Source organism: Drosophila pseudoobscura, chromosome 3 (genome assembly GCF_009870125.1).
Source record: "Drosophila pseudoobscura strain MV-25-SWS-2005 chromosome 3, UCI_Dpse_MV25, whole genome shotgun sequence".
NCBI classification, from domain to species: Eukaryota; Metazoa; Arthropoda; class Insecta; order Diptera; family Drosophilidae; genus Drosophila; species Drosophila pseudoobscura.
In genome coordinates this window covers 21,528,061-21,554,334 of record NC_046680.1, presented here as the reverse complement: position 1 = coordinate 21,554,334, position 26,274 = coordinate 21,528,061, and the positions used below count along the sequence as shown (strand labels likewise).

Sequence of the window (26,274 nt, the reverse complement as noted above, 5' to 3'; positions counted from 1 at the left end):
AATGTCACACCCTCCATACCCCCTCCCCCTCCCAATACAAACACCGGAAACGTGGGCAATATTAATCGGTTATCCCCCCTTCCCTGCAATCATGCTCCCCTTTTACATGTGTGCTTTAGATGCACTTTATCGTAACCCCAAATCAATTTATTTATGAGCGTTGGACGCTTTAGTGGAGCAAACAACTAAAAGGAGATTATTTAAGTGGGGAACACCCTTGCGACTGAAGATTACCCCGTACCCTGCCAGCAATACCTTGGGAAATGGGAGTACCAGTCTTAGATCTCTGATCGGAGCAGTGCATCTGGCCCACGATCGATGCCTTTGCTGATGGGAGGTGATGATGGATCATCTTTTTGTTTTGGTTTGTTTCCACCGATCCCACACACCGTACACCCCTTTGCCCTCTACGAACAATGGGCAGCACAAAAGCTTCGGGGCTTATCTTGAGCGCGGTCTGCATTGCCCGATAAGGCTGCGAAGATGCCGAAGTGCATTCGTCGTGTCGTCGTGTTCGGGCCAGCCGACTGCAGCGCCGAAGCATATTCCCCGCTCAACAGTTGCGATGCTCTGCGGCTGCTCGTCTCTCTCCCTTTTTCGATCACGGGAGCAATAAAAGTACAAAAAGCAAATATGTAGGTCCGACCCTTGGCTACGAATGTGCGCGTGCGTGTGTGTGTGTGTGTGCGTGCATGAATGAACGGGAATGAAATGAATGAAAAATGTGCGTTTCCGCTTCGCTTTGCAATAATAGTTGGGAAATTGGTCCCCGGGGGGGTGGGGTGCACAGAGATCCCTTCCATTTCCATTTCCATTCCCGGTTTCCCGTTAAATGTGTCTCATTAGTGTGGTACCACATTCCTCATGGATGTGGGCGTGGTCCGTTAAGGGGTTCTCCGGCCCGCAGATCAGAAATTTTGTCAAATATTTTAGAGAGTGCGTGCCATGAATGAATTGTCGTTTAAATTAAATTAAAGCCCAGCAATGCCAGGGAGAAATTGCAACTGCAATGTGCCACCACCAATGTGCCACCAGGAGGCGGCCACGGATGATGCTGTAGCCACCCCAACCTTCGTGGATTCGTGGATTCGTGGATAAAAACAATCTGTTTGCTGCCTGTCACAAGACAAACAAGCAGCAGCAGCGCGAGGGGGGAGGGAGACAGGCGAAGGAGACTCGTAAAAGTCCACAGCCAACGATTTGTTGTTACGCTTAACGGTAATGCACGAAGGCGAAAGGTGGCTGCGACGCGACGCGACGCGCCGCACAGTGGGACCGAAACCCATCAAGAGGGAAAGAGGGAAAGAGGGATGATTGCGGAGTGTAGTTTTCGATTGTGGATCGAAATTCATGGGCTGTTGATCCCAAAGGGGTTAATTGTGTGCCGGGATCTTTAATTAATTATTTGTATGCACACAAGCGGGCAATACTCGTGTGTGTGTGTGTGTGTGTTGCAGGGAGTTCATCCCAGTTCTATTCTGTTTTCGGAGTGATCCTATGCAAACAGAGATCAACTTTCAATCGATTTAAAAGATAGAAAAAACGAGGAAGGGAAAATATTAAATGCTCTAATGAATTTCAGCCATCAAATCAATTAGCGTTCCCTGGAATAAGATTAGCAGGGCTCGAATATCATAAGTAATCAATGTCTGTCATAGATCGATTTCTGGTAAAGATTGCTTAGATGAAACGCTTTTAAATAATTCCATTCTATAGGTACAAAAAAAACGAGGGGGAACGTTGTGAGTTGCTGCGGACACCGCAACTCTACGGTTATACCCGATACTAAGTCAGTATGGCTCTCCTCCAGCAGGCGGCGTCTAATATTAAACGACACGACAAAGAGTGCGTGCGAGAGAGACAGAAAATCAGTCTGAGCGTGACGTAACGCGCTGCGTAGCCACTGCAAATTGATTTGTTTCCTTTCGCTATAAAAATGATCTGATCTGATCCAGATTCAGCAATCTGATAGATATGGTCGCTATCTATGATTCTGCGTTTTTAGTTTTCTCGAATCTGCAATATTGTGGATGCAACAGATTTTCGTCCTTTGTGGGGGCGGAAGGGGGTGTGGCGAAATTTTGAGATATACGTTTTATAGTGAGATCTAACAGAAGTGCGGATACCAAATTTGGTTACTCTAGCTTTAATAGTCTCTGAGATTTGTGAATATCCCCAGATTTGCATCCTTTGCGTGGGCGGAAGGGGGTGTGGCGAAATTTTGAAACAAACTCGTCTCGGTCCGATATATTAGGAGTGTGGATACCAAATTTGGTTGCTCTAGCTTTTATAGTCTCTGAGATCTAGGCGCTAATGTTTTACTCTAAGCAAAGCCGCCTATGCTACGTGTGTGTTAGAGAGAGACAGGGCGAGAAAAAATGAAATTGTTTTCTTGATGCTGGCTATAATAGTAATACGATCCAATTCAGATTCTGCAGTCTAAAAGATATGGTCATTCTCTACGATTCTGCGTTTTTGGTTTTCTTGTATCTTTAAAATTGTGGATGCCACAGATTTTCGCCCTTTGTGGGGGCGGAGGTGGGCGGGGCAAAGTTTTGAAATATTTTTGTAGCAGTGACATATCACAGAAGTCTGGATCCAAAACATCGTTGCTCTAGCTCTTATAGTCTTTGAGCATTAGGCGCTGAAGGGGACGGACAGACGGACAGACGGACAGACGGACAGACGGACAGACGGACGGACGGACAGACGGACAGACAGACATGGCTCAATCGACTCGGCTATTGATGCTGATCAAGAATATATATACTTTATGGGGTCGGAAACGATTCCTTCTGGACGTTACACACATCCACTTTTACCACAAATCTAATATACCCCAATACTCATTTTGAGTATCGGGTATAAAAACACACCCATATTTAAATTAAATATTCCGGGATTTAAATACAAATATAATGAAATTAAATAATTTTTACTTGGATTTAAATGTAAATGCATTGAAAAATTTGTTTAACACGGCCCATATAATATCTATAATACCTATAATATCTTTTTTAATTTAAATATAAATATATTTCAAACAAATTTTTGCATATGTCTTTCGAAATTTAAGTGAAAACACCTCTATTTGAATTATATTTCCCCACTCGACTCTCTCAATCAAAGTGAAAACAGGAAAATTTCTGGGCTTTTCTTCAAAGTTCTACAAGTTCTTGGGCCACTGTTCTCCCGCTTTTGATGGATTTTTTTGTGGGTTTTCCCCCTCTGCGTGGCGAAGGTTATTGCAATCGCAACACCTAAGCCGCGGGCACAGGACACAGGAGACGCATACAGCCATAACCCACTCGCAATCACCGTGCAACACCAGACCATCCCACGTCCCACATCCCACATCCCACATCCCACGTCCCAGAGAAGAGGCCAACCCATCTCATCCAATCTATGGCCGAGCTACACGGAACCCGAACTCCCTTTCTGTTGGGCATTTTTAATGCTTTTAATTTTTGCTGCGCCACCGAACAACGGGAGGGGAAAAGAGCAGGGAATGAGCACTAAAAGTAAGCCCAAAAAAAAAAAAGAAAACGAAGAAAAGTAGAGAGAGAATGGGAGAGTGGAAGAGTGGAAGAGGAGTATGCTTTTTGGGGGTAAGATTCGGTTAGGGGTTGCAAATGTCTCTCTATACGCGAGCTAGTGAGGGTGTGTGTGCATCCTTTGAATACATGTGTGTGTGTGTGTGTCTATGGAGTGGAAGGCTACCCAAAAATGTGCAAAAAATGGGCGTGGCGCGACTCGACGCGACGCGATATATCTAATGGCATTGTTTCCGAGAGTTGTCGCCGTCGCCGTCTCAAAACTCGGGGTTTTCCCCCTGTTTAATGCATGTGCTGGCAAATGTCGAAATGATGTACTTGCCACCACTTCACCGCCCCCCGCCACCCGCCCCCCTGTGGTGCAGGGGCATATGCCTTCCGACTGCCTGCTAAATATGCAGCTGTTAATGGCTCAAAAATTAAAACATTAAGGCGTCCCCGTCAACGACTCTGATTGGAATTGTGTGTGTGTGTGTGTGTGTGTGTGTGTGTTTGGGCTTTCATGTAACCCTCCAGTCCCCCTGCCACTGCCCCTGCCCCTGCCACCGACCCTGCTGGGCGGGAAATCGCTGAGTAATATGAAAAGTGCACCTTGCATGGGAAAAGATTCAACATCTTTTGAGGTTTCAGTGGTTGCTGAGGGGGGAACACGGAGGCACTGTACGGTACTGTGCCCCTCCGAAGGAGGTCGAATAGTTAGGAACAGGTTCCACTTGGAATTCACATGAACCCCTTGAGAATGAATAGCGAAGTCTGCTCAAAATCTTCCCCTATTTGAAGATCTTTCTTTAAAACTCCGAATCTCCCGCCTGTGAAGGGTATTCCCCGTTTCGTGGTGGCCTACTTCGTGGATGCCCCTTTTGTGTGTTTATTTTGTTGTTGTTTTCAATTTACGTTTATTTTTTTGTACACCTTTGAAAGGGTTTTTTTTTGTTTTGTGTTTTTGTGGGTCACTCGAAAGGTGAAGCCCTGGCAGGGGGTATGCCGAGAATTATGGAAAAATATGTTAATTAAAGTCCGAATTTTAGTTGCTTCGTACGAGAGTGCTCGTTATATAGGGGTTCCAGAGAGAACCTTTCGAAAACTGAAGGAAAATCAATTGAAAAATTTGAATTCGTTTGAAAATTGAATTTGGTGCAGGGTTTTTCCCATTGAGAGACGAGTATTGCTGTTAAAATTAATTTCCGCTAAGGTTTTCCGCCCAAATGCAAACCAGGGAGGGGGAGAGAAACTCTATTATATCTTTCATTCTTTGCTTTCCTTTTGCTTATTAACTTTTCTCTTGCCTTTTGCTTGTTTTGCTTCGCCCCGAGCCGCCCTCTGCTCTCCTTTCCCCCCTCCGTTTGCCCTCAGCACATTCATCCTTTCATTTGTGGCCACATTTTCCTTGGACTTGACTCGATTCCCCCAATTTTTCGTTCTATATAAAAGAAAAACACGGCACACAATTCCCTTGGCGAACATTTCCGAGAAGCAACAATGCACCACCCTCTGGGCTCCCCATTGCCCCATCTCTCTCCCTCTCTCTCTCTCTCTATCTGGGTGTGTGTCTCTCTTTATCTCTGGGCTCTCCCCCATTCCCCTGGGCGGACAGTAACAACGTTAAACAACATTGAAGCATAGACAAAGGCAAGCTACTTACAAGCCGCATGCCACCAAAACACAAAACCAGAATGTAGTCATCCTCCTCCCCTGCTCTAAGCACTCCCCGCTGCACAGTACCCCCCTGCCGCCTATGCCGGTGCCCCTGCCACTGCCCCACCTGACACATCTTATCTTATCCGCGCAGGTGCACGCCACACGGCGGCTCAACGGGCGACAAGACAGCGACAGCGACAGCGACAGTGGAGCTCGAATAAAGAGCAACTGCCGCCCCACCCCTCCCCTACCTCTGTTGAACCTGCTGCCCATGCGCACAGTGCGCGACATGAATGACAAGTCGTTGAACAGCAAGAATTTATGACTTGAAGAACAAGAAATAGATTGTTTTTGGAGACGAAAGAGGCAGAGAAGCGAAACAGAAAGAGCACAGAGAAAGAGAAAGAGAACACGTAAGGCTGTAACGAATGTACAAGTTTCCCCTAAACGAAGGGATACATCCGCTTCGAATCACACGAAAGGAAAGCAGCAGCGAGCTAACAGAATGTTCTCTATTTTCGGATCCAAAACGGGCCCAAAAGAGCCTCTTGCAGCTCTTAAAGACTTGCCCCATATAGCCCCCACCGCCCCAAAGTGCTGGCCAGACATCAAGAAAGCAGCATACCCTAATTACCCTACAATTACCGCGTATAAATCAGAGTTTGGGTCAGAACGGAGAATGCAAATCACTTGAGAAGGCAAATGAAAAGGAAAATGGAAATGGAAGCGCGTGGGGGGAGAGAACATCAAAGACGCGAGTCCGTCTAATGAGTAAATGCATTATTTGACCCCTGGCCTCCACAAATTAGCCCCTGTCTGGGCCCCCGGGTTCCACTCATGGGGTCTGGGGTCGTCTCGTGTCTGGACTTCTGTGCTTCCATCTGCCATGAGGGGGCGCAATCTGCAATCTGGGTGTGGGGCAGGCAGTAGGGAAATAGCTTTCAACGGCAGCAGCAGCAGCAGGCTCACGATTTATCAAACAAATTTCATCATGTGCTGCCTGGGAAATGTGTTTCTGATGATGTCTCGGCCGCTGCTGGCCCGCAAGAACAGCAGCTAATTAAAATGGCTTATAATTTTCATGATTTACACTTGCAGCCCCCCCGAATTTCCCCCCGAAAGGCCCGTGGCTATGTTTGTGTTTTGGGTTAAAAGCTCATAAAATTAAAGGCCCTAAAAACATGGCGTGGGCCCCAAAAGGGGGGCAGCGGGCAGGGCCAGTGTCTAGAGATGGGAAGACGGCACAGTAAAGGGCAGCATTTGAGGGAACAAGAACAAGACTTTGCTATATTTTGAGAGGATTCTGGGTGTTAAATAAAGGCCCAAGGTATGCACATATAAAGCAATCAATCAATCAGTTGCAAGCCATCAATCGTTTCTATAATCTGAACCCTTTTCAAATGCTCAGAGGATGAATAAAGGAATAAAGGATCGAAGAGACCCCCCCGCCTTGACCCTTACAAGGAGCTCCCAAGTGTTTCCATTGCTCCGAGATCTGATAACCGACGGCAGTCCAATCGTTTACTCAAGCGAAAAGTACTAAAGAGAATGTCCGAGAATCGGAAAACAAATTACAAGTCGTGTGCATGATGAGGCGCTGCTTCGTGCCTCGTGCCTCCTGTGTTCGTGCCTCTATCTGCCATATCTATGAAATGTGAAGAATGAAACCTGCTTTTGAGCTTTTTGATTGTGCAAAGGCCCCCACAGGCAACAGCCACAAGAAATTGTAGGCGCACATTTGGTTTTTATGCTATCCGGTGCACAAAATATAATTCAATCAACGCCAAGTGCCACGCCCCACCCCCCCTGCCACCCTTTGCCAGCAAAGGCATCAGTCTCAACGCCTCAACCACTAGTACATACATTTTTTCTATATTTTTGTTGCTGTTGTTGTTGTTTTTTAAGTTATTTTTGACTCTTGCATGCCGCACGTCAGCGATGGAGGAGGTGGGGCAGGAGTAGGAGTTGCCAGAGCTGGAAGAGAAATGTTCCCCAAGATACAGTATATATGAGAAATATGGCATATGAGCGGAGACCCCCAGACCAAAAAGAACCGACCAGATGATGGTCTCCTTCAAGATCCCCTGCTCCCGCTGGCCCCCCCTTCTGCCCCGGTGTGCCGGGGGTTCTGCGGCTGTCAGCTCACGGCGCGCGCAACAGCATAAATCAACTTATTTCATTGGAATTTATGTTTTGTTGCACTGGCGCGTCGCCTTGCATCGGCATCGGGCACTGGCACTGGGCGACAGGAGGAGAGGCAGTGGCAGAGGCCCTGTGCAACACACACTGACTGAGACCGGAGCTGAGACGCCACCAGCAGCAAAGGCATTCATCCTGAATCATTGCGAAGGGATGCCCTTCTTCTTGGGAAGATTTGCTTAAACAGAGAAACTGCATCTCCTCTGGGAAGAGTCTTCCAGTTGAGCTTTCTTTGGCAGAAAGAGTATTCGCCATTCGTTGAAGTGTCAGGAAATTATGGCATTTCGCATTTCACGCTTGTTGCCGCCTGGTTGTATGTGCAATTGCTTCATTTGGCGGCAATGTCTTGATGGAGGAGACGGAGAGAAGGAGCTGCAGTCGGGAGTCGGGAGTCGGAGAAGGTGGTGCCTCCAGTAGCGGCAGGAGGCAGGCGGCAGGCGGCAGGAGGCAGGAGGAGTGCACAGGCCGCGTGTTAAAATGTACACTTTGCATTTAAATCATTCCGGGAACTCTGTCGAACTGGGTTCTGGGTTCGTTATATTTATCTGTTGCCGTTGCTACCTCTGCTGCACTGCTGCACTGTTGCACTCCTCTTTTTCTGTCTCTCTCTCTCTCTCGAAACAGGAACGGAACTCAATCAGGCGGCATGGACTGAGGGAAATAAGCAAAATTGAAAAGCCAAGCAATTTTCCTTTTCCCATTTTCCATTCGACTTCTGTTGTTGCGTTTGTGGCTGCAGATCCCAGAGCTTAGATCTCTGAAGTGCTTAGAATGCGCGTGGAGTGCTCTTTGGAGAGATTAAATACCAATCAAATGGGTACTCGAATCAGGCCAAGACCTGTACTGTTTCCCTTTGGATATTTGCTAATATTCGGCCCGAAATGTGGAAATATTTCGAATGATTTATGACCCTTGAGTCTAGACTATGAAGCCATGGAAATACTAATCGCTATATGCCTCCTCTTTTATCTCTTTGCAGGTAGGTACGAAGAAATGTGCTTCTCGGGAGGAGTCTATCGCTGGAAATATCAATGGGAAAGTATAGATAATGAAAGAACTAACCCAATTCCACAGACAGTTGATGGATGACTTATATTCGACGTATAATTATGTTGGAGATACTGGAACAAGCAACAAAACCCACACAAGGGAGAATTCTAACTAAATTTTGGGAACATGGAAGATATTTCCCCTGAGAAGTGGTTTCAAAACTTCTCATTGGAAGATATTTCCTATCAGAAAATGGTACTTTCTTTCGGGCTCTCACTGTGACCTTTTCTTTCTTTAAATCCTAGAGTTCTCTCCCATCAAATGTAGAGATTTTTCAGCTAATTCTTCCTGTTTTTCCCCTCATAAATCCCTACCATTCCATTCCACTCCATTAACGAGGAAATGCATTTTCTTTTGAGTATTTTTCTTGGGAATTTTACTATTTTGTCTGGAAAGAAATGACTTTGTCCGCCAATTATTCCTCCTCCAGCAGGCCCCTCCCCCCCCCGTTGCCATTGTAGCGGTTAATTATGTTATGCTAAACATTCTCACACACCCCCGCTCTCTCTCTCTCTCTGTCTCACACTCTACATTCTTGAATTTATGAAACACTTAAGCAACAAAGTTGCCTCCCCATGCCCCCCTCCCCTCTGCAGCAATTAGACGGCATTTCCATTAGCGTTTAAGCCATTCATCCAACTGCCTGCCGCCTGCCCCAACTGCCAGTCTGGTGTCTTCACACCTGCCCACATCTTTAGTAAATATACTTACGTGCGAGTACATTTATATTTGAAAGAACAAACTACCGAAACAAGAAAAATCTTGTCACTTTTTGCCAATTAAGCGGCAAACGTAAAAGCAAGAAGGAAAAAAAAAGAAGAGAGGGAGAATCCTCTGCCTGTTCTACCAACTCGATTGATACGCTCTCGTGAGGTGTGCGCGCAAGGTATGTCTAACAGAAGGTTAAGCTTACAAGTTTGTCCACCCTGCTAGCTCCTCCTACTCCTGGTAGCGGCCCCTATCGGAAAGCAATTAGGAGCTCAAAGCGATCTTACCTTTTATAATTCTTCCCATCGGACAACCAATGCCTCACCTTTCATCCATACCTACCCTTTGTGCCTGCCGATCATCCATCAAACGCCTCTCTATCTCTCTCTGCCTCGCTCTCTCGTTTTCTGTCTTCGTGTGCATCTAAGAGAGTCGTGGAAACGGTCAACGGCTGACGCTGACGCCGACGCTGACTCTAATTGAAGCAGCAGCGCTGTCAGCGTCGGCCGCACATCCAAATGTCTGTTTATTTGCAGATTTGCTTTACTTTTTGTTTTCTGGTTTTGATTTTGCCTTTGTTGCAGATTTTGTTGCCTTGGGGGTCGGTCGGCGGCACATGTGAAATAAAGCAGAGACAGGGAAGAATAAAGAAGTAAAGAGAGTGGGGCAGGGGAGGGGCCGTCGACGGGGGGAGTAGGTAAAGACAGAAGAACGCCTAAAAAGAATCGACTTTTCTTCAACTGTTTAATTGCATTTGGCTTCTGCTTTTGTTGTTCTTGCTGTCTGGATTGCTGCTGCCTGAATTTTGCATTTAATTACTTTGTTTATGGCCCCCGGACAGCAGCAGAAGCACTGGGACCGGCACCGGCAGCGGCACCGGCACCAGCGACAGACCGAGCCACCAGCAACAATAAAACTTCAATTTATGTGTGCTCTTCCCTCTGCTCCCCCTCCCCCTCACCAATTGTGCCTCTGCCACTGGGCTACGAAACGTTGTTGAATTCCAATGCACAAATTGACAGGCAACGCAACCCATCATCCCACCCACGCCCACACCCACACCCACACCCCCTTCTCCTTCTCCTTTTCCACTCCCGCGCACTGCTTTTGTTATGTAAACAACGTGAACTTTATACTCTTTTCTGCTACCCTGTAAAGCAGGGAATAACAACTTTTGATGCATTATGGAACATATGCAGAGTCTGTTTCTTAATTTCCGAGTTTCGGAGCTTTTTGAGTGCTGAAACACTTTCCAGATCCCGGTTTTAGTTGTGTGATCTATCTCCATAAAAGTAATCCTTTATTTCCATAAAATAATCCAAATAAATGTGAAGATTCCCCATAGAATCGCATAGAACTCTCAACATCGGATGGCCCTATCATATATGGAACGTAGCTCCCATCGAAACTATCCATTTGCCAGGATAGAAACCCGTAACCCAAAAAGTTTAGTCATCGAAAGGTTCTTCGGCACCATGCCATCCCCATACCACCTCCGTTCCTTCATCCACCCCCACGAATCGCCCCGCCCCGCCCCCGCCTTCGCCCCCGCCCCGTCTAACTTGAAGGCAAAAGTTTTTACCCTGCACAAATAACTCGACTTCTGCGACTCGACTCGCTTTGAATGCTTTGCAATTTCCGCTCTTCTAAATTTGTTGAAAATATTTGCGCTTCCGCCTGCCGCGCGCGCTCTCTCTCTCTCTCTCTCTCTCTCTCTCGCTCTCCCCCTCTCTCTCTCTTCCTTTGGCTGGAGAAAAGAAAAAGTTTTTGTGCTGTGAAGAGCAACAACGCAGCGGAACCCATGAGTGACTGCCCAACCTACCGTAATATTTTAATAAATTTTTGTCGCCAGAGAGAGAGAGAGAGAGAGCGAGAGAGAGAGATAGTAGAGTGAGAGAGAACAATCAAAACTCTGATTCCTGATTCGAAACGATGCTGTCGTTGTTATTGCCGAGCGAGCGCCTGCGTCCTAATTAAAAGCAACAAAAATCAACAACAAAAAGTGGGAGGTAAAAAAAAGAACAGGTACAAATGGTGTAGGAGGTGTTACGACTGGTTGATACCTATTAAGGACCAAAAGGAAAGCTCTGATGAGAGACCAAAAGCTCTTCTATGGCGGGGTTTTTCAGGACGCCCCACAGACAAAGGGCGTGCGCAGGTTATGGGCTGAATCATGCACAAGCCATGTAGCTGTTTTTTGCAATCTGGCAACCTAGAAGACCCTCCTGGAGGAGGCGGACACCCCTGGACACCCATCTAAAGGGTGGATCCAAAGCACGCACAAAAGTGCGTCGAACCCCAACAAAACACTCCCTGGACTGGACTGATGGATCAGCCATGGGGAAACAAACGAAACCAGGACAAATGCCAGGACTCTGGCTGTTCTGTCCACCGCTTCGAGCGCATTTCCATTCCCATTTCCATGTCAAAGCTGATTTTCAAACTGATTTTCGTGTCCAGTGCTGCCATTTTCCAAGCGATTTCTAGTTTATGTGTTGGCACATTCGCTGATTCCCTGTTGTCCTGTCGCCCGGACTGATGCCTGAAATGGCGTTGGTGGCGACGCCCACTGATGTGGTAATAAACACCCCTTGTGCAGTCTAATGGACCGTAATTAACTCGTACGCCAGCTGCGACGGCGGCGGCAAACGACGGCAAAACTGCGACGCCGACTGCGACGCTGCTGCGGTGGTGTACAAGCGATGAATAATAATTTTTTGCCAGGACCGGGACCGGGACCAGGACCGGGACGGACTCAACCGGACCCCACCAATCCCAAGCACAGTGGCTGCAATTGCCGATTTAATGGTCAATAATTTCGGGGTTTGATTTCTCGCTGGCAATTTGCATGACATTTACATACATTAACGGTGAAAGTATAGTACGTACTGGCCAGATGTTGGGAATTGCCCATCGATTGGCACAACCATTTGGGTAATCGTCGGAGACATTCCAGATACGAGATACATATGATGCAATGTTGATTATGTGCGATTTATTGGTTATCTATGGGGTGTTCTACATAACAGATCCACTGGAAACCCCCAAGGCCCTTCCTTCATCGATATGCCGGGGGAAACTATGCAAAACTATGGAAAACTATTGCTTTTCCAAAGCTAATAACCAGGTGGAAACTTTCGCTCTCATCCACAACTAATTATTAACTTGGTTTAAACTTGTGCTCAGCCTTGAGCTGAGTGGAAATTAAATCCAAGAACCAACAAAGCAAAACTTCTGTAAGCCAAAGTTTGAATTACGTTTAGAAATTACAATAGCAGGATGTGAGAATCATTAAGCCATTAAAACATTATTCAACACTTTCGTGGAGATGATGGAAAACATTTCCCAGATACAATCAGAACAGTGTTGAACAGTACTTGCCGCGGGGAATTTGGGCTTTTTCTAGGTTTTTCAGTGTTGGATTCAACATATTTTAGAATGCAGCTCTTCTTAGAGAACTTCAGGGAGTTACATAGCTTTTGTGAGGGATAAATATTCTGTATGGTTCTAGATACTTCTTTCATTTCTTCTATAACTTCCAAACTCTTCAGTTTTCATTTTCTGCTGCCTCTTAACCCTTTTTTTGTGGCAAATATCTTCCAAAAATAGCACCAATGCGTACCATTGTAGATATCCATTGTTGCTGCTGGTCAGGCTGGTGCCCCTGCCACGTGCCCCGCGCCCCGCGCCCCGCTCCCCCTGCCTGGGATCCTGCCTCTGTTGTTCGCGTGACGGATATTGCCTTGTCACTTGCATGTACGAGAAATGTTAAAACGTGGAGCCGCTCTCGGCCTGGGCTTCGGCTTCGGCTTGGCTTGGCTTGGGTTGGGTTTCAATGGGTTTCGCCTCTCGTTTGTTTTTTTTTTGTTTCCCTGGCTCTCATTACTCCCCTCGCTGCCGCCCAGAAATGGGGGCAACCACAGCAACCGCAACGCAGCGGCGGCAATCAACGCACAGAGCGAGTTGCACAACAAAACAGAGAAACAGAGGCACCAGGAGCACCATCAGCACTCTCCTGTTTCCACGTTCGAAAGTTGTGCTAAAAATTAATTAATTTCGCAATTTTCATAGATCGAACAGTGGCAAGTGGCAAGCGGCAAGCGACACAGACACCAGGCCCGCTCCACCGCTCCGCCCCGCACCCCACTGTCGATTGTCAATTTCAGGCTCCTCCGATTATTTTCTAACGTTCGAGGGGGGGGATATTTGCTGCTGCCGAAAAATTATGATGATTACCATCATCAGCCAGGCTGGCCCCACACTAAGCCCCTGGGAGGGGGGTGGGGCGTGGCTAAATGTAAGGCGATTTGGCCATGATGGCTATTATAAATACCAATTTAATGAGCGCAACATATGCAATGGTCGGACACACGTGGAGCGGGGGCAGGGGGCAGGGGAGGGGAGTTGCAGCTGAACGTTTAATGCGATTACATGGCAGCGGCATATTTGTCATCCGCGGGGATCCGGTGGGGCCTTTTAGAGGTGGTGTGGAGTCGCGCTCTCTCTCTCTCTCTCTCTCTCTGGATGTAATCCAGCAAGTGGCTTACACTGAAAGAAATGAGAGGAAGAGAGAGAGACAGAGATGGAGGTGGTCCCTGTAGATGCTCTGTGGGTTCTGGGGGCAGATTCTCTATCCCCAAATGTTTGCAAATGCGGAGTATCCTTGCGTTTACGGGGAAATCTAGGGGAAGAGTCCTATTCGAAGGATCTCTTTTATGAATTTCTCCCAGTGCTTGCATCTGTATCTTTGCAACGTGTATGTGTATGTGTGTGTGTGTGTTTGTGTACGTGTACGTGTCGGCTTCAACAAATCAAGTCAAATTACAGCAATGCTAAACAAGTAGCGGCATCGGCAGCGGCGGCAGAGGGGCAGCAGAAGAATCTGTGGCAAAAACAGCAAAGCGAAACGAAACAAAGCGAAACGAAACGAAAAGCGAACGACCGTCGCGTATCCAGCCGCACAAAAGTCCGCATCCGTAAGATAGATTTTTGCTAGTGCTGCTGCTGGTGCCCCCTGCTGCCCCTCTGCTGCTGCTGCTGCCCCTCTGCTCTGTTCCTGCCACGCCAATTGCATGGCCATCGTGCATAACTTCAACTTGAAACTGGACTGTGTCTCGCTCTGGCCCACTGGTGGCATGCGGGCCACTGCAGTGCCAGTAGCAGCACCAGCAGCAGCAGCAACAAAATGTTGCAGCTCCGACAACAGTCGTTGCTCATTAAGTGCCACTCTACGACAGTTGTCGCTAATGCCAGTGTCCTCCACTGCACTGGACCTGCCCTGCACTGCCCTGCTCTGCTCTGCTCTGCTCTGGGGGTCGTCGTCATGGACCATGCCCTGGGGTTGCACACACACACACACACACACCCAGACACGAGTCCAACGTAAATTTGCAAATATTTACTCGAATCAGAGGCGAGGAGAGGACCAATTGCATATATGCCATGCTCTGCAGTCGGACATTCCTGGAATAAGCGGCAGCAGCGGGGCTTCAACCTTAAATGAGTGTTAGCTGAATGGATGGATGGCAGCAGCAGCAGACTCTGCAAATATACTCAACATTAAAGCAGAGAGAGAGAGAGGGAGACTAAACCCTTTCAATGGAGTGGGGTCTTCGAGGGGGATTAAAGAAGTTTCCCCCCCGCCCACTCTGGAAACCTCAAGCTGGTGCTTCCCTCTGGGGATCATTGAGAGGTGCTGTCCAAAGCAATTATCCTCTGGCCATAAGTTGAGCGAAAACTTCACCTGCGGTTGTCTGGGAATCAGTTGTTCTTCGTCTCATTCCCATTTGGGTAGTGCCACTCCCCCGTGCTCTCGCCTATCGTTGCGTCCGCCATACAATTGTCATATGACGAGTGTGTATACCTTTCGGTATTCTATTCTTCTGCCGTTTCCCACTTGCCATTTGGCCATTGTCCGAGCAGGGCACTCCCTGCTTTTCGCTAGGTTTCCCTTTTGATAGCCATGTCCGAGCAGACGCCACACGGTGGGTACCTGCAGCACCTGCCTGCAGCGTGACTGCGAGGTGTGCCGGAGGTGTACTCGGGATTGGTTGTGGCTCTTGCGGAAGACTATCTCATAGATGGAAGATCTGTATGGGAAACATGGGGAAATTCAGCTTGACGTGTCACCAATTAGAGGGTCATGTGGGGTCACCATTCGAATTGCGATCATCTCTTGGATGATTTACCCCAGAAATCAACAGCAGAGTGGGGTCACCACTCCACCAAAGTATGTGTGGGGTCACCCCTCAAATGGGGTCACAAATGTAGGAATTCCAGCGGCATTGCCTCAGCCATGTGTCAGATGTGTGAGGTGTTTGTCCACTTGACTTCCAGCGAAAGAGCATTCCATTCCGAAGCATCTCTAAGAAGTCCACCCCCGGGAAAGATGTTCGAGTGGTTGTTTCCTACAGCAACCCTCCAAACGGCAGGACTCGGGAAGGGACAGAGAAGCAGGGCGGTTAATGACCATTCATTGTCTTACCTGACCCACTTGTTCCTCCATGGCACTGCCCCTGCCCCCTGCCATGAGTCAGAGCTGGATATACTCGTCGTACTCCGATATTTGTGACCATATAATTTGTATTTAAAATGCAACAAGCCATCATTTTAAAGTTGCCGCTGTGCGTGCAGTTTGTCAAAAAGGGAAACCCAGAACCGCAGAGCCACTCCACTCCAGAATGAATAACAACTGCCGTCGAGACGATTGAGGTGGAGGTGGAGGTGGAGGCGGAGGTGGAGGTTCTGGGGGCAGCCTGCGGTGCTGCGGCTCAAGAAATGAAATTATTAAGTATTTGCCAGCCAGTTGGAGGAACAAAGGCCAAAGCTTTTAAATATTTAATAAGCATGCAACAACAACTGTTGTAAGGGGAAATTTCCATTTAAGGAAACACTGAATCCTGGATACTCTTTGGGGCTTGACGGCCGGTAAGCAACCTGCAAACCGTTCTGCGACCGAGGGGAGTAGCCGCATGACGCGCGAAACCTGTCAAACCTTATGGAAAAGCATATCCCTTTGAATAGTTGGGAAGATTATCTATCATCTATACAGTCTTTCCTTTATATATATCTCCAACATTAAAGGGTATCAATGCTCAAGGCGGTGAGGCGGTCCGGTTCGGCTCGTTGTTGCCTGTTGTTGAGTCATTTCAATTGACTGACGGACGGACGGACGGACGGATGGACGGAGCGGTGTCCCCGCTGTGTGGCAGAGTGGAAGTGGATGCGGAATCAATACCGAGGGTATGGAGTGGATGGGACTGCCCTACCGCCTGCAGTGCCACGCAAGTACTTGTAAGGATACACACTCGTCCACGCACGCATACACCCATACACTCACTCTGACGCACTAACGTTGACAATAAATGAGTAAAAATGACTCTCAACGAAATGAAACGACAAACGAGACAGCGCGACAGACGCAACGACGACGACGACAGCAGAAATCTGTCATCAACACGCGACGAACGAGACAGAGAGAGAGAGAGAGAGCGAAAAAAAAGAAGAAACGAACGAATACACTCGCACTCACACTCACACTCACACTCATTCAGTCATTCACAGTCCACTCGCCCGCACCGAGGGCCATGAAATTTGATACGATGCGAGTGCGTCAGATGGTGGATTGGATTTGGGAGTCGAGTGGAGTGGAGGTGTACGTCTATAAGTTGGAAGCAGGCGGACAGAGACCAAAGCAATTTCCATTTCATATTTTTGTGGATGTTGTTTTTGTTTTGTTGGGAGTATTTTTAAAAACCCAAATTTAAGTTGTAAACATTTTACATTAAATATGAGATAAATACACAGGAAAAAAGTTCTCTAAAAGCGGACAGTCCCGAAAGAGCGGAACACCCACTAATTTCCAGTGACCAAAGGGAACTTTCACGATGATATCGATCGGGGACCGTGATGGGGGGTCGTTTGATGGGTTTTCAGATTCAGATTCCGCTTATGACTGGCGCTATTTTAATAGAGTACTTTATTATTTGTTTTGGACGGGTCCTTAAAGGACTCCTCCGCCCCTTAGGCCGCTAAAAGGGGAATTAATAATAACCTGAATGTCGTGATTTATGGCCCAAACTCGTCTTTTATTAGCCACACACATGTTGGACGACAGTTCAGTACGACAGTCATTTGAGGTTATGTTTAATTTACGTTTTCCTGCATTTATGATATTTGATGCTTGTATTTGGCCAAAATATGGACAATTGGTGGGGTTTTATTGTTATGACTAGATGAGTCTTAATGTTCATTAAACAGAATGGGGGATTTCCTGCGGTTCCTGGGGATTTTTATGTCACAATTTGAGGTTATGTTTGAGTAGACGCTGGAATATTATGGGAATAAATATTAATATGCCCAGAATAGATTTCAAAACTTAATGAATATCAAATTTCCCTCAAGGTTCTTTGGTTTTCAGAATAAATTCCACATATTTTTGATGGAATATAGGTTTTTATTACCATAAAATGTGGTATATCTGGTACAATCTAAGGTAATACTGGTCAGATATATATAAGAACGTTCCGATGGCCCAGCCGTAAGCCGTGGAACTCTCTTTGGTGTTCATTTCTTGACTTTAGAGGCGACTCTCGTGGCTGTGGCGAAAGATTTACAGCCTGCCGTTCCTGTAGCCGTACCTGTCCTAATCCCGGTGATGTAGCAGCATGCAGCATGCGGCATGTGAGCAGCGTGCAACATATTTCACAACTCTCTCGTGTGGCCAGAACAATGCGAAGGCTTTCAGATGCGGGGAAAAACTCGTACCTGACCCGAAAATGCGGAAAACAAAAGCAGAAAACTGCATGCAGCACCTGGGATTGGGACTGGGACTGGGACTGGGATTGGGATTGGGAGTGGACACATAGCACACGCCCTGTGAATGTATCTGTATCTGTGTCTGTGTGTCTTTCGCCCCTTTTAGTTTTTATGACTTTGTGAAATATTTTACAACTTTACATGGAAAACGTATACAAATATATGTTTGTGGGGTAGCATCTGTGTGTGTGTGTGCGTGAGGTTTTTTTAATGTCATTTATTTTGTTAACCTCGAAAACAAGTTGAAACCTGAGCCACAAGAGAAAAAACAGAGACGGAGACGTCGACAGAACCAGCCACAAAATTAAATAATACCAAGCTTTGTATTCGTCTATTTCGATGCTCAAGATGATGATGATGGAGAGGAGCGCCCCACACACACCAGAGATAAAGATAAATATCAGTAAAATAAAGATTACGTACGCGGAGGGGCACTTGTGGCGCCATTGTAATAATAAACCCACCGAAAAGATACAGAAATCCAAGCGCAAATCAAATAGAGCATAATCTATGCATAAACCCGAGTGGGTAAACCCGAGTGGGAGGGATCTTGAGATGCGTAGAGCTCTGCACTTGATCGGGAAGGCCGAACACTGAGATACCCTTGCGGATTGATGCGCTCTTGTGGCAGTGATTCGATTTGTACCTAGTTTTGATATATACCACTCTTAAACTAAAGATTTTGACCACAATTCTCTGATAGATGACTTACTAGCTATCGGTATCCCATAGAAGAAGAAAGATTGTTGCCCTCTTTCTATATACTTCGTAGTCTATACAGAGTATTAAGAGATATATGTACAAATCCCCAGAAAATCCAAATAAAGTATAATTTAGGGGATATATTTATGTACTACTCACGTATGCATGGTAGGAGGAGGGGAGATCTTGAGAGTGGGACCTGCACTTGATCACTTGTTTCGGGGTATCCGAAAACGAATCTGAATCTGAATCCGAAAACGAAAATGAAAATGAATGTGAATGCGAGGCACAAATTGAATTTGATTGTTCAAGTGATTGTCTCTCGGGGTCTGTATCTCTGCATCTCTGCGTCTCTGTATCAAATGTAAATCAGAGGAGGGTCTCTCGTATTATTCAAATTCCACTCAGAAACAGCTGGCACACTTCATTACCATAAGGTTGGGCCCTGGGCCCCGGACCACGGACCATATGCAATTGGATGTGTTATTATGCCTTTTGGTTGCTTATCAAAATGAAAATTCAAATTCAACTATAACAGCACATTGTTTGCCACGCCCCCGCTTGCGCCCCACACCGCTCCAGACCCTTGAGTGGGGAAGCCCCTTCATCAGCATCCACATCCACATCCACAGCAGCAGCAGCAGCAGCAGGCAGACCAAAAACAAAACCCAAACAACACTTGGAGAGCTGCAAAAGTGACACTTCTAAGAGATTAAAGTGACATGTAGTGGCCTGTCCCGCACCTCCAGCCACAGAGCACTCTCTGAATGCCTGACAGACGGACAGACGACACCTTCCACCATTTGGGCGGGGAGGGGAGTGTGTGGAAAGTCGAGGCGGAATGGTAGCGGGAATTAAGAGCACCCGAGTATTTGTTGGGGGCTCTATGCATAGATTAATAAATTATAAGCCGCCTCTCCTCCCCCTCTCCCTCCCCCTCGCTCTCCTCTCTCTGGATGGAAGTCGCACTGATTACACTCACAGAAAAGGAAATTTACTTAGGCCTGGGCAAAGGCAAAGGCAAAGAAAGACCAGCAGGAGCTTGCGCTCTCTTGAGCAGAGAGCAAGCTTGGGACTAGGCTTGAGCGAGCGAGCGAGAGAGGGAGAGACTCGAGTGTGTGCTTGACCTTGACTAGCCACGCTCTCTTCTTTGGGATAGAGGACAAGTAGAAAGCTTAAAGCTTATGCTCTCTAAAATCAGATGAGAAAGTGCGAAGGAGATGGCACTTGCAGTAGATCCGTTTGACGGCAGAAAAGCCCACTTGGGAGATCTTTTAACCAGATAGCAGGGCAAAGAGCCGGCTCTCTCTCTCTCCCTCTTTCTTTGCAGGAAAAACTGAATGAAAGCCTCTCCCTGTCCAGGCTTTGATCTGGGATTCTCTAGTCCAACGATAGACCAATAAAAACTCTCTTCTTTGGAGTTTCTCTCGGTGTATGTATGCTGCACTGCTGTTGTTGGTGCTTTCCTTTCATTTCAACTCCTGCGGGACAACGAGAGTACAGTCGTTGGGCTCCCCCGTGCCTCATCTTGCCCTCTTTCTATCTGTCTTTCTTTCCTCGTTACTTCGCTTCTGCCTCCCCCGTTGCCATGTGAATGTGGAGCAATTAATGTTTGTGTTTTGTCATTTCATGCCCAGGCAATGCCGCTCCTCCTCCGCCTCCGCCTCCACTGCCCGTGCTCCTCTGATGCTCTCACATTTTATGCGCATAATTAAGCCGGTGTATCCGTAAAAGTATGCGACACTTCCGGCTCGGACAACCAACATCCCAGCATCAAAGTGGAGTCCAGACCAGATCTTGCTCTCCCCCTTTTCCTTTCTTCTTTTTTTTTATTATTATTTTCTGTATTATTCCGTAATACAATTCATTGAGAATTGACCACGCTTCTCAGGGGCTTATTCTCTTGCGAGTGGAAAGAGACAGAGAGAGAGAGGGAGAGAAGGAGAAATGAAAGAAGCTCAGGAAATGCCAGAGCACGAAGGCCATGGAATGCAACAGTCGCTGAGAAGGAAACACGAAAGATTCTTTCTTGATTTATAATAAATATAAAATTCCGATTCCAAAGGGAAAGGGAAAGATCTTTAAACAATTATCTTTTTGGACAGATATGTAGATAGGTATTTCCTGCTCTATTCAGCTTGTAAATGATATCTTCGACTCCCCTTCAAGATCTCTCTGTAATTATTTCTGTTTTATATCATCTCCCGCCATAGATCCATAATTGTGGGATACTTGAGTACTAATTGAGGGTGTCTCTGTCTCCCAGACGAATACTCGTGTCTATGAATAAGAACTGATTGGAACCTGTTTTGTTTTGCTTTCTCGAATGAGAATTTTGGGCGGGGTGGGAGGTGGTGGGAGTACTATAGAGTGTTCCCATCTCAATTCCCATCTGATATTGATTGTTTGCACTTTGTTTTTGTCCGTTTTGTGCCTTGTCCGCAGTTTTCTTTCTCTGGTTTCCTTATTTATTGTGATTCGGCTGATTCTGCTGCTGTCTTTTGCCTCGTTCATTGATTAAGGCTCAACATTTACGCCAAGTTGGCATGTTTGACTTGTCTCCAGGCCTAATCCCACATTCCCTACTCCCTACTCCCACTCCCCCTTGATAACTGTATATGGCTTATCTGTCAGAGAGCAGAGAAGGAAAACACCATTTTGACACATGTCATAGGCAATGGGCAAACACACAGAGAGGGGAGGGGGAGTCCGATTACCCCCAAGAGATTTGCACTCTGTACTCTCCCTCCCTCTCTCTCTATCCCCCTCTCTCTCTCTGTAGCTCATGTAAGCCTCAGAAAAAACAAATCACTTGAGGGCACCGTCCCGACCCCACTCCCAAGTGGCGCGCAACTTGGATTTATTTGAATTAAGAGCATACTTAAGCGTAATTTATTGGAAAATCCACAAGAGCCCCTCTCTCCCTCTCTATCCCTCCAGGCGCTGGCCAGCGAGAGGGAGAGAGACATCAAGATAGCACCATAAATCTATGGCCACTCTTAAACCACGGTATGAGGTCGCTTCATTAAGAAGAACTAGGATGACATTCCGTCCACTCCCATCCCCTCTTCCCCTGGCTCTACCACTCTTTTGTTTGTCCAAATGTCTCACTCTTTTAGTTGTATTTTTCGCGTGTTATCTCTTAATGTCAGACCCCATGGCAGACCCGATGGTACTGAGGGTCCATGTGTCTCTGTTTGTGTGGGCGTCTGTCCGTTTTGTTGGTACAAGGATTGCATTAGGTCTGGTTACATCTGTGTTTGCTATGGCAAAAAGCCTATACAATTACCCAGAATAATATTCCATTACCAACCAAACATAGAGTCTATGTTCCAAAAGTCCTTCAGCAGGATTACGGCCCACATACTGCCACCTTTGGCCTCTCACTGGGCTTACGAAACAAAAGACCCGCAAGAAATAAATAATCCAAATTGAATTCCTAATACACATCGAAGATTCTATGATTTTTGGCTTTTAATTGAAAGTTTCAATTATGATTTTCATTAGGCCATCAATTGGGAAGGCCTGTAATCCACATTGGAAGACTATAGTTATAGTCGTAGCTTTTTTTCCAACCAGCTCTTCGGATCCCCTTGGCCCAGCCCCATCGTCAGCCGCTGCTTTGTCTAGTGCTTTGAGGCTCGGAGAAGGAACGAGTTATTGGCATGCATTGAATTTGCCATGGAATTTGTGGGCTTGAAGGGGTTCTCCGCTCCCTGTTGTGGGGGGAAGGTGGGGGAAGGCGGCCGGAGGAGTAGTCAAGCAAAAGAGTAGACAATCAGTGGCATGTATAGAATTTCACTGATTTATGTTTCATAAAAGACACAGAGAGAGGCCAGGCCCAGGCCCAGGACCACGACCAGACTTCAGAGACGGAGATTCCCCCAAGGCAAACGTCCCTCCCATCCAGGGTGACAATGCAGTGATTACATCTTTTGAGCCCCACCTCCGTCTCCATCTCCATCTCCGTCTCAGCCTCCGCCTCCCACCCGCACACACATTTCCGTGATGTGAAAGGCATGCCTTTGCTGTTCGACAAAATATTTTCTTCCTCTTGAAAAGAGCTTTCGGTGGGAGCCGGAGAGAAGGCTGAGAGGGGGGAGGCTGATAAATTTTTGATTAAAGGCCCTTCGCCAACATACGAGTCTCGTGCATGCTTCTGATAGGTTCCATGGATATGATATGCATTATGTGTGCGTGTGTGTGTGCGTGTGTGTGTGCGTGTGCGTGTCTGTACATATTTTTATCGCTTGTATTGGGGACTGCGACTGGGACTGGGAGCTTGTTCAAATTACATTTGACATTCAATTGAGTTTTCTCTTGATTGCCGATTAATACTCAGAGAGAGAGAGAGAGGGAGAGGGATAGAGAAGCCGCTGATTGCTCCAGTTATCCAATAACCGAAAATTTCATAGTCAGAAATTGGATTGGGAATCAGGAAACAACATCAATCGCGTCTGTCAGTTATCCAAATGTTAATTTAAGCAATTATTTTTTTGGAATAAAGCCAGAGACAGGGACAGCGACAGAGACAGCAAAAGAGAGCGAAACAAGACTGTATTTAACATGTCAATTTGCAAATTAAGAACAGAACATGACAGATTCGAAAGAGAGGAGAGCCACCACCACAGGAGCCAAACATAGATTGAAATTTTTGTCCACTAAATGAAGACTGGCACTTGAGAGGGGGAACCGAGAGAATCATTAGAGAGTCACTAGATTTAATTGGGCCAAAGTGCTCTTAAATATGATTTGTGGCTTGTGTACAGGCAGGGGAGGGGCGAGCGGAAGACAATCTCAAGCAGATTGTAGTCCAGAGCAATTAAGAGATACTCCCGCGGGCGTACTCGCGGGAATTCAGATAACGGATTGCCTCCGGTTCTGGTAGGTTAGGAATGGATAAGGAACAACTACAAATAAGATCCACTAGAAGCCATCCGATTGCAACCACTTTTTAGTGGGTGTCCAAATAATATCCATATGTGCAATCATGAGAAATTTCAGAATTCCATCTAGAAATTCCTGTTTCTGGTAGCTCAACGAAAACACATGTTATCTAAACATCTGATAATTGTGGGTTCCCCTTGCCACCGCTAGTCCTACCTCCGACAGGTGTTTGCGTGTGTGTTCCAAGGGTTGCACAGGGGTCACAGCGCTGGGGCCAGTGCCCCTTCACTAATTTGATGGTTAGGCAATATATCATTGGATCTTTGGAGTGTGACAGTTGAGAAAATAAATTTCCGGCCACTTGATTTCTCTTCTTCATAGATACATATACATTTATAGAATTTAAGTGAAATAAATATACGGTATATACGTATATATTCGGTGGCAATTTCCTGTCTGAGCGGTGCGACGCTCTGCGATGGCTTGCCGAATTTATAGATAATTTTTCATGATTTTCCACCGACACATTTTCTCATTTTCCCTCTCAATTTGTTGCTCTTCCCATTGCAGATGCGCCCAGCAGCAGGTCTGCGCTGCCGCTGTCGGCGACGATGATGCCACTGATGCCGCTGATGATGATGAAGTTGCTGCCGGGGCCACAGACCAACTGCTGACAGCCGAGTGCATCTGCGAAAGATACAAGATACACGGGAGGAGGAGAGACGATACACAAAAGCGAAAGGAACAGTGCATTTCCTGCTGCTACCTAAACGGGACGGCGTCCGAGAATCTACCTACATTTTCGAGTGGAAGTGGAAAGAGGGTAGCCCTGCCACACTCGCTACTCGCCGCTCGCTGCTCGCCGCTGTCGCAGTCGCAGTCGCAGTTTCTGCTGGACGTTTTCGTAGCGTAGTAGCCGAATCATCATCTGCTTTCATTTCGGTCAAGAAGCGCGTTCGCGACGGCTGCACAGAAAAACGAACGACAAACAAAAAAAAACAACAATAACCGAAGCGAGCGCCGGGGAGTGCGTGCGCGCGAGTGGATATTCCGCCTCCGCCCCCAAAAATCCAGAGAGAGACAAATACAGTGAGAGTGAGAGTGCCGTGAGCCCCCATCAATCCTTTCGTTCCATTTCCGGGCAAATATTTACTCAATCCGAATACGAATACGAATCCCTGATTGGTGTTGACAAAGTGGCGTCCGCCCAGGAATCCTCCGACGGCGCTTTCAATTAAGAACAAAAGCTGCAAGCTGCTGCTTAAATGTGCCACAATGGCACCGCCGTCCAGGACGACGACGAGGCTGCCATTATCAGCACCAGCTCCAGCCCCAGCCCCCACACCACCCGCACCATTCCGGCGCCTGCCACTGCCACTGGTCCTGCTGCTGCTGTTGGTCCTGCACCATGAGGCCATCGTCCGGCCCGTCGGCGCCGAGCCATATGCCATGGGCGGCTTTGGCAGTGCCAGCGTCGCCAGCGGGGGCCTGGGCTCCGTGGGCATACACATACCCGGGGGCGGTGTGGGAGTCATTACGGAGGCCCGCTGCCCGCGGGTCTGCTCCTGCAGCGGCCTAACCGTCGACTGTTCGCACCGTGGTCTCACCCAGATCCCCCGAAAGATCTCAGCAGATGTGGAACGACTGTAAGTACAAACCAATCGAAGGATTTCTTGATATCAGCCCAGTATTTAAGGGGTATACATGCATTTGAACCAGGGCTTTGAGTACAACAAATAATCATAATCAAAGAAAATATGTTCCGAAAAGAAAATATTCCATCAAATGGATTTTCTGTAGACCAGACCTAACCAAATATTTGTGCAAATTTCATTGTGATTCATTTTCAAATATTCTTTCCACAAAAATCCACCTTTCAAATGCACATTTTCCGTCCACAACAGCAATCATTTGGAATGCCCAGAGAACAATCAATTCCCCCCCGGAGAGAGAGGAAAACAAAGATTTCCGCTCAAACCAGACACAATCCCCAATCAATATCAATATCAATGGCAATACCTTTCAAATCTGCTCAAAGACTTCCTTTTAGGAAGGACCAATGACAAATGCTGAATACTGAATACTGAGTGTCGGAATAAGGCCCTGCACGGGCCAATTGTTCAAATATTATGCACACTCTATTAAAATAATAAAGCCCCGACGGCGGCAGGCCAGGCCAGGCCAGACACACGCACACGCACACGCCCGATAGACGACGGACGATGATGGGCTCCGTTCCGGCCGGGATTCGTCTGGGGTTCTCGGTGTTCTTCCGTTTTGTATTTGTTTAAAAATCTACATAGTCAAACAACAACAACAGCAACAGGAGCTGGGGGACAAGCAAAGCCATGACCATGACATCGTGTCGATAACGAGAAAACAAACGAACGGAAAAGGTCCGGTGACCGGTGGACAGTGCCAATCCCCCAACCGCACCCGCACTCTCTTCGAAATCAGAGCTATATTCGTGTCTCTGTCTGTTCTCTCTCTCTCTCTCTTACATTAAATCGCCATTAAGTTTATTAATTGTCGCCGAAGCACATCAGGGGCACCGCCACAGCGACCAAACCATAATTGTTGCATGCCGCGTCGACTCAAATGCATTAAGGCAATCATTCGAGTCAGTCCTACATACATCTCTCCGTCTCTGTCTGCGTCTCGGTGTCCCCTGTCCATCGCTCGCAGTCGCCACATAAATTAACGCGCCGGCAATTAGCAA

General features: G+C 47.1%; 1 protein-coding gene across 1 annotated transcript in view; it reads left to right on the top strand.

Moving 5' to 3' along the window:
* sli (slit guidance ligand) overlaps positions 1–26,274 on the top strand; it is a 54,819-nt gene that overhangs the window by 8,418 nt on the left and 20,127 nt on the right. Inside the window, 1 exon segment of the mRNA XM_004444489.3 lies at positions 24,126–25,201. Within this exon segment, the coding sequence (XP_004444546.2) occupies positions 24,831–25,201 (371 nt within the window). The 5' untranslated portion in view covers positions 24,126–24,830.